This window comes from Theobroma cacao, chromosome 5 (genome assembly GCF_000208745.1).
Source record: "Theobroma cacao cultivar B97-61/B2 chromosome 5, Criollo_cocoa_genome_V2, whole genome shotgun sequence".
NCBI classification, from domain to species: Eukaryota; Viridiplantae; Streptophyta; class Magnoliopsida; order Malvales; family Malvaceae; genus Theobroma; species Theobroma cacao.
Genome location: NC_030854.1, coordinates 1,134,120 through 1,143,014, shown reverse-complemented (window position 1 = coordinate 1,143,014; position 8,895 = coordinate 1,134,120). Strand labels below are relative to the sequence as shown.

At 36.7% G+C, this 8,895-nt stretch overlaps 2 protein-coding genes across 2 annotated transcripts; both read left to right on the top strand.

The window, feature by feature from the left end:
* Nucleotides 572–2,962, top strand: LOC18597623. Its single transcript, XM_007026763.2, has 4 exons — nt 572–1,074; nt 1,483–1,661; nt 1,990–2,341; nt 2,531–2,962. Exons 1-4 carry the CDS (start codon nt 655–657, stop codon nt 2,609–2,611), a joined length of 1,032 nt encoding a protein of 343 aa, XP_007026825.1. The 5' UTR covers nt 572–654; the 3' UTR covers nt 2,612–2,962.
* LOC18597622 (L-type lectin-domain containing receptor kinase VIII.2) lies at nt 6,935–8,537 on the top strand. The gene has a single exon (XM_007026762.2). It carries the CDS (start codon nt 7,168–7,170, stop codon nt 8,242–8,244), a length of 1,077 nt encoding a protein of 358 aa, XP_007026824.2. The 5' UTR covers nt 6,935–7,167; the 3' UTR covers nt 8,245–8,537.

Sequence of the window (8,895 nt, the reverse complement as noted above, 5' to 3'; positions counted from 1 at the left end):
AACATCCTACATCTGATGTAAAATGTGATTATTAAAACTTATATAACAATAAAAGTTCATCACTACTAGCAACTTGAACTTAAGCTTTTAAATGCCATGTGGTTTAGATTCGAAAAGCTGCTGAGCTAGTATTTGGACTTTGGTCGTTACAACATGTCTAATTTTTTGAATCATAAATTATTTTTCAAGAAAAAAATTAAGAGGAGATTATGAGAAGAAAAAAATCATAGTGCAAGATTACTTCATTACTTTTAATGATTTTATGATAAAATAATATGTAATTTAATTCATATTTGAGAATATTTTGTTTTTCATCATATCAAAGTAATAATGTAATTAAAAAAAATTATTGGTAAATTTTCATTAATCCTTCAATATGGTTACTAATATTCAATTACTATATATAATGTATTGGTATTGAATGTCTACAATAAGATAATCATTTTCATTTTCTTAATATTATTATTTTGAAAAATAGAGAATTTCAAATAAATAAATATAAAAAGGGAAAAAGCAATTGGGCCATGCCGGCCCATTACGAAGGCCATAACAACGAACGCATCGATCGTTAATCTGCTCTCAACGCTATCGAAGGAACACCAACGTCCGCTCTATCTCCGGAGCTCGAAGAAATAATCAAAAGGGAGAAAAAAAATGAAGCAGGGGCTTCTTCTATGGAGTCCTTGCTATCTTTCTCCACTGTCTTTCCACTCACTTTCTCACAGAATTCCATCAACCAAACACGCCCCTCAACTCCCGCCAATTTCTGCCTCTATTGATTCGACTGACACCCAACAGCGTCAGCAGCAGTTATCAGCGAGGGAGAGAAGGCAACTGAGGAACGAAAGAAGAGAGAGCAAAGCAGGGTATAGTTGGAGAGAAGAAGTTGAGGAGAGACTCATAAAAAAACCCAAGAAGAGATACACTTCTTGGACCGAGGAACTCAATCTTGACAACTTGGCTCACTTGGGTCCTCAATGGTGGGTGGTTCGAGTCGCCCGGATTAGAGGTCTCGAGACAGCGGAAGTCGTGGCTCGGTCACTCGCTAGGAACTTCCCCGACATCGAATTTAAGGTAAACAAATTGTAGTTTGTTTGTTGCTTCTTTTGTTTTTCGACTGTTGAAATATACGATGCATTGTTTTGGTTATGCGTAGCACTTTAAGTTTATATTGGGATTCACTTGAGGATTTAACTGAATAGAAATTGAGAGAACAATATTAATGATTCATCTCAAATGTTTGTTTGTGCTAAATGTTCCTAACGGGCCATGACACAACAATATAAGCTTGGACTTGGTCTAGCCATTGTTACCCTTTTGCAGAGCCTTGGGAGCCAATTTTAGAAGCACGCTCCCCGTTTAACTTCCTTATACGTACAAAGATATTTAAGGTGTTATTGTTTTAAGATAGAAGACTAGTTTTGGATAAGAAATTGATACTTATATAGTATACTTGCATTGATTAGTTTCTTTTGTCTTCAGATGTATACTCCAGCTGTTCAGGAGAAGAAGAGATTAAAAAACGGTTCGATATCAATTAAACCGAAGCCCTTATTTCCAGGTTGTGTTTTCTTAAAATGTGTATTGAACAAAGAGATTCATGACTTCATAAGAGAGTGCGATGGAGTTGGAGGTTTTGTTGGTTCCAAGGTCGGAAATACGTGAGTGTTACTTGTTGTCCTTGTTGAAAATTGCTAAATTTGCTAGAACTGTATGTTTGAATCGCGAGTTAAATTGTTATGTATGATTGCGTAGAATGAAGATGGCAACATCTTATTATCAACTTATATTTTAGTTTACACAACCATATAGGATTTCTGAAGAAACTTTAAAAAGATAGTCTAAATATAATCCTTTTGGTTCAAATTAGACAGTGCAGTAAGACCTGATCAAAGAAACTTAGGGATACAAAAGCTTAGCATTTGATTGAATATCCTGTGCTTTTCAGTTTTCAGTTAGTATAGCTAAGTCTACCTACATGGTTTGCAGAAAAAGACAAATAAATAAACCTAGGCCAGTGTCTGATGATGACATGGAGGCTATCTTCAAACAGGCCAAAGAAGAGCAAGAAAAAGCTGATCAAGCATTTCAAGAAGAACAGGAAGGAGAAAAAACCCTCACAGCTGATAAGCTGAATGTAGAATATAATTTAGATTCCAATGGTGTTACAACATCCATTTTGGATTCTAAGCCAAAACGACAGTCTAGAAAGCGATATGATACTGTAGCAAATAGAGCAAAGAGTTCTAAACTAGTCCCAGGTTCGATGGTTCGAGTTGTATCTGGGACTTTTGCAGAATTTTTGGGCAGCCTTGAGAAACTGAACCGGAAAACTGGAAAGGTATGACATTCATATGGTTGAACAAGTAAAGTTACTCAGTACTACACAGGCTAGTGTTCTTGAATGCTATTTGAAAAGATTTGGAAAGCCTTAAATAATTTAAAAGGTCCTTTCCGGAAATGATTGTGGATACATATGTAATTATCTAATTAGAATCACTTTTTGAAATGAAAACATGTTTTCTTGCAGGCAACAGTGGGATTTACACTATTTGGGAAAGAAAGCTTAGTAGAGCTAGATGTCAAGGATATTGTCCTAGAAACAAAGTGATATGAATGTGCTCTCCTTATAATCATTATGGCTGAAGGGTAAGTTCATTGTGCTCATGACTTTTTGCTATCGATTATGTGGGTATCGTTTATTCCCCATTGTATGTAGATTGTGGCATAGAAGTCATAACCCACGCTCATCATTGCTTGTAAGCTTTTGTAGAGCATTCTCTTACTTGCTTGCTGTGTTGAATATACCTTACAATTAGGTAATTTGTATAACCTGTGAAGTTGTTATCCTTTCATATATCACTTTTTCATTCACCCCCTGGGATGTATACCTTTTTTGTGTACTCAATACACACTCATAATTAGCCAAGTAATTTGAAGAACAATTTGACCTTTATGAATACGCTTTACAAGTTTACACACTGCAACTCTATCAAACACTTTATAGGTTAATACAACATATTTCTTGAAGAGGCAACTGTATATAACTTGGGAATCATGCCATTAACCCTTGTCTGATCTATATAGAAATGTGTGTGCTTGGATGTGCTTGTGTCTGAAGGTTATGTTCTTCCTATTTTATGTCCTCGCTCATAGTTTATTTGCATGGGCTGATGCTACGCAATTTTAAGCTTTTGTTACCTTGGAGTAATGTACCTTCACTCGTAAATTCTCGGAAAATGGTTCATGTTCTTGAGTTGTCCCCTTAATCATATTTCCTTTATTGATATGATAACCTATTTTTGGATATGCCAGTTAAGTAGTTAAGGGTTATTGGGCAGGCAATTTTGGAAGTTGATTTGACAGTTCTCCTGCAATTAATTGAAATTGCATTCATTGTAATTGAATTGAATTGAATAATAGTAAGAACATCTTGCGCTCTTTGTTAGATCAGTCAATTTGTACTTTGTTTTTTACCCTTCCTTTTTTCCATCAAAGCCTGAGGCTTAATATGTGGTTGAGGGCAGCCATAAAATTATTTTTTTGCTTTGATTGGGTCTTGAGCTAAAGACCAAGGGTAGCTCTTCCCCGTCTCATAACTGTCGCTCCCCCCCTACCCATCCCTTTGGTTTGCTAGCCACAGCACCGTGTATCATTAGCAGGCTCTTTCCTTTTTTTTTTTTTTCTCTTTGAGGATGATCTTGCTTTAAAAAGCAAATAGGATTTCAAAATTTCAGGCAGTATGCACAGTTGATAACTTGAGGAGTAGTTTGATTGACATTTAGGTGCCCCTCAATGTTAAAGCTTGGTTAAATCAAAGGCATATTGATGCTACTTGCATTAAATTATTTAATTTGTAGTCTAGTGTTTATTAAGAAATTGGTTGCCTTAGGTCATGGTTTTAACTTTTAGTTTCATTTTTTCTCTCTCATAGTTTCTTAAAATCGATAGAATATACTTAATTTATACGGTATCTTTTAACTGACAATTCTGTTGACTTTGGAAAATGAGGGAAAGCTGTAATGGAATCCAGTTGTTAAAGCCACCAATGTAGGATGTAGCTAACTGCCTATCTCCAGAATTGGCTTTGCTTGTTGACTGTGGGTTAAATTCTAGGAAATCAACTTCATACTTGTTAGTGTCTTTACCACTCTGTTAGTGGCGAACTATAATCCTAGTCTTCATATTATTCCTAAGGGCTTCTTTAAGGCCATGGAGACTTAAGATGGCTCTAACAATCTCACAAAAGAGCTGATCTGGCTAGGATTACCTGGTCCAGGTCAATTATTTTTTCAACTTTCAGTTTGGAGGTTTAGGTTACATGGTCTGTCTTGGCTTAATGGTGGTCCCCCGGTACTCCATGTCTTAAAAATGCAAAGACTTCAGCCAATTAAATGTGCCAGCTTATAATCTATCCCTGATCTGGACAGAAAAACCATGCTAACTTTTGCACTGAATATGGTATCCAACTGATGCCCATCTTTATTTTCTTTTACTGATGAGTAGCTATCTTCCTTCGGCCGCTTCTTCGTCTCTCTATCTCTCCGGTTGATCGCCTTGAACATTATCAAGGCCCACTTCAACCACCATCTTCCTAGCAGATGATAAAACATAACGCTTTCTGGGAGAGGTTATTACTTATTGGGTTGTCGCTCTTGTCATGCATAATTTATGATTTTGATCAGCTGTCTCTATAGAGACAGTGCTACATTCCCATATTTCTGCTTGCTCTAGGAAATAGATGTTGGCCTGAAAAACACAAGCTGCCTTCCTATGTATTCTGTGTCTTCAATCCATTTTGTTGATTTTTGATCTAATGCCAACCTCAGAAACTTGAGTGAAGACTTCAGGAAAACCAACCAAACCCGATGGGGTTTAAAATTGAAATCTATCTAACAGGGTCCTTGAAAAAAAAAATCAAAAGGCACCAACTTAAAGTAGGGTCACAAGATTCACACCTCAAAAGCTAGTGGTCCCCTGCCACGTTTCAAATTTAATGCACAAACAAGTTGGAGTGCTTATGGTTCTAAAATTTGTCCTCTTTGTGTGTGGGGGAGTAGGGTTCCACCCAAACTTCATATGATACTTGGCGAGCAGTCTTTGTAACCTTCAGTAATATGGCATGTGCTCTGCCCCATTTCCCATAGCCTTGTTCATTTTTCAATTATTTTGTAAATAATGAGGACAGATAACCGTTCTGTATGTCTTGCCTTTTGTGCCATCAAGCAAACTGAAAGCTTAGATAAACCACTTGACATAAGAGGAGGGCACATTTCATCAGGGAAAAGAAAAACAGAGGGCACATTACACTTTTTGCGCCTGGTTAGGGTAGAAATCATTCCTGTCTATAATTCTTTATCTTAGTTATTTATATGAAGTTACTCGTTTATTTAGGAACAATGATAAAATTGTTCCTATATTTACCTTAAAAACTCTAATTTTTCCCTTTTCATATACATGATGATATCAAAAGAGGTACGGTTTCCATTTAGACTCTTCCGTTGTTTCATATTATGTGATAGGTTCGTGATTCCGGCACATGAGAAGAGTATTGAAATGACAATAAAAAAAACTCATATATGTTAAATCAAAAATATTTTGAACATATAAATATAAAATTAATTAATTTTAAATTAAATGTTGAAATAATCTCATCAAGGTCAATTGTATCTGCCACTTGAATAAATCTAAAAACTACCCATAATTAATTATTCAATGCAAAGATTATTGTCTTAAATTTCAAAGCATGCAGATTTAACTACACCTGACATCCTGAGGCCTTGACCTACCAAAAAATCTGCAGATTCTTCTCTTCCAGGATCACGAATCGTACCACCCTAGAGTAAATATAAATACCAGTCATTGATGAAGGGTTCTTTAATGCAACAACTGACTGCATTAAAGACCACCAACCCTTTGCTCACAATCCTCAAAAAGAATTGAATGCTGCTGAGAATGACTGAGAAGTGAGGACATACACCCCAGAATCACCCAAATCTTTGCTAAGAGACAAGGGTCAATTCCAAGACTCGAAGGTTTCTACCAATGTTTCAAATTCTAAAAGACTTATCTCTTGCCTTAATCAACAAGATAAAGAGCACGCCTGCATTAGTTTTTACCTGGAAAGAGCTCCGCCAAAGTGTTGCAGGCAGGCAGGCTGGCACGTTGCACAACAAACCTTGGGTGGGTTTATCAAAGCCCGACCCTATTGTGCACGTTAGAAAATGGTCCCTCTCTTCAAAGAGAACCGCTTTTTTTTTTCTTTTGCTCCCCACACAAAAACCTCTTTTCTTTTTCTTATAAAACAAAAAGAAGATTGGAAAGGGGAAGAGGTAGTGGAGGATTTTGCTTGGAATTGATAGAGACTTGAGACTCTCGCTTCCTGTTACTGTACAGCTGTGTGCTTGTGTGTGTTGTATGTTTTTTTATTGCAAAAGCTTAGACCATTGTCTAGACCTGAGAGTACATTTACCTAAGACATCCTATCTTTCTTCTCTTTCCTTTATCCTCCTTTTTGTTGTGGCTAACAAACAAGTTTGGCTTTGACAACTGTAACTCTTGAACCCAATAATTTGCAAGTACCCACATTTTGTTTCACATATTTGTACTTTATACCAAGTGAAATTCTTTGGTTCTAAGTTTTTTGATGCTCAAAGCGACAACCTTTTCTTGTGAAAAAAAGGGATGGAGAGAACTATGGAGCCCTTGTGTTGGAGTTCAGCAAAAAGAAGTATAGTGAACTATTCATGGTGGAACTTTAATTGATGAAACAACTCAAGAGAAAAGTACTGTACCTGTCTCGCACAGTTAATTAATATTTGTGGATAGAAATGTAAATACAAAAAAATAGAGTACATTTGAGAATTTAGAAGAAGTACAAGTGCAAAAGTGAAAAATGTCCATTATAATATTCCCTCAGTCAGCAACCACTCAGAGAAAGTGAATGAAAAAGAGTTGCAGAAACGAGTAAACGTATTTAATTTTCACAACCTCCAAGCCAACCCAACGCCCCTATTCTTTACTTTCTTTCCTCTGGTTCTTCACCCAGAACCCTAAAAAAAAGAGAGGGAAAATCGCCTAGTTGTAAATGGAATCATCACCAAGGAAATCTTAGTAGACCAACAAAGAAAATACCAAATCCAGATTCAGCTCTAACCCACTTCAGCAATGGCCACATTCTCCATTTCCAACTACTTCACAGTCCTAACTTTTATCATTTTCCACTTCAAAATCTTAGCTGCAGACCAAAGTTCCTCTTTTTCCTTCAAAAGTTTTGGTAAAGATCCAAACTTTGTGTCCAATATTGCTTTATACGGGGATGCACGGGTTGCTAATGATGGCTCTTGGGTTCAACTTACTAACTCAGTAAGTGGGAGTGCTGGGAAAGTCATGTATAAGAAACCCATCAAGCTTGTTGAAGGTAAAGTCAGGAATTTTGCTTCTTTTTCAACTTACTTTTCCTTCTCAATGTCCCATGAAAATGGTGATGGTTTGGCTTTTGTTATGGTTCCCCGTAGTTTTAATCTTAATGTGTTGCATAATAGTTCGTTTGGGGTTTCTCTTGGATTGGAGAAACGTAATAGAGGTGCTGTTGCTGTTGAATTCGATACCTTCAAAGATGCCAGGTATGGTGATTTGAATGGAAATCATGTGGGCGTTGATGTGGGTAGTCTTGTATCAGTTAAAGCGAGAAATTTATCATCTGCCAATTTGGTGTTAAACAATGGAGAAAAATTACATTCGTGGATTGATTATGAGGCAAGTTCAAAGAGACTAGAGATTTGGTTGAATCAATCTGGTAGTACTAGGCCTGAAGATCCGTTGCTTTCATACTCAATCGACTTGTCAAAACTATGGAATGATGAGGACTTGTTTGTGGGCTTAAGCGCTTCAAATCGGAACTCGTCACAGACATGCTTTATTTACTCGTGGAGTTTTAAGCTAAGGCAGGTTCCAAATTGGATGCACTCTCAACCACTCAATCCTGAGGCCATTGCAAAGAACCCCAAACCTCTGACAACAGCGCACAAGAGTAGCAATTGTTTTTGGAGAGTTCTTGCTGTGTTCATTTTCGGTGGTGCTTGTGGAGCCTTGACAGCTTCTTGTGTTCTATACCTATGGACCATCCTTGGTGATAGGCGCCCAGTAGCGCCCGAAGAGTGTGGTGTGCACCCTGTGGATTTTGAGTACAAGAAGTTCAAAGTAGCAGAGGACGAAGAAGCTGTCAAAGTTGGCAAGAAGTAGATGTTAGAGTTGGGGTTCTGTTGGATGTTTAATGTTGTAAATTGATGATCTTTTTTGTAATTGTAGTTGCAGGTACTGTGTGTGGTTGTAGCTGACGATCAATTGTGAAAAATGTAGCTCTTTGTTACATAGTGTTTAATGATTGAAGCATTGAGATTCACCTTTAATATAAATTACAATGTTGCTTTTCGGAACCTTAATTGTAAATGCATAATGCTTAAGCAAGTTCTTCGTGTAAGAAATCTATAATTCTGACCTGATTTGAGGATAAATGCATGAATTAAGGTCTTTGACGTGCTTTGTTTTGTATTGTTAAACAGTGGATGCATTGAATTCACGTTTAATATATGAATTGCTATGTTGATTGAGTGTCCTAAATCACAAATGCATAAAATTCCTGAACAAGTTCTTTGTCGAAGAAATCTATTCTTGTGACCTCATTTAGGGATTAACTATCAAGGAATGAATTAACAGCTTACACTCCTTGCTGAATTAAGCTGCCAAGTTATAGGTTATACCTGAAGTTTTAGGCCTTTATGCTGCAAATTTTGGGGTACAAAGGTCTCAATTCTTCCTTTTGTTCTTTCAGGGGTGCTTCCCCTGTTTTAATGAAACTTAACCTTTCAAAAAAAAAAATAATATATATATATA

Excerpts from the sequence above, each read along its gene's own strand:
- LOC18597623 (XM_007026763.2), top strand. The coding sequence starts at position 655 with ATGAAGCAGGGGCTTCTTCTATGGAGTCCTTGCTATCTTTCTCCACTG. Across the intron at positions 1,075-1,482 it reads TCCCCGACATCGAATTTAAG|ATGTATACTCCAGCTGTTCA; the intron begins GTAAACAAATTG and ends TTTTGTCTTCAG. Across the intron at positions 2,342-2,530 it reads TGAACCGGAAAACTGGAAAG|GCAACAGTGGGATTTACACT; the intron begins GTATGACATTCA and ends GTTTTCTTGCAG.
- LOC18597622 (XM_007026762.2), top strand. The coding sequence starts at position 7,168 with ATGGCCACATTCTCCATTTCCAACTACTTCACAGTCCTAACTTTTATC.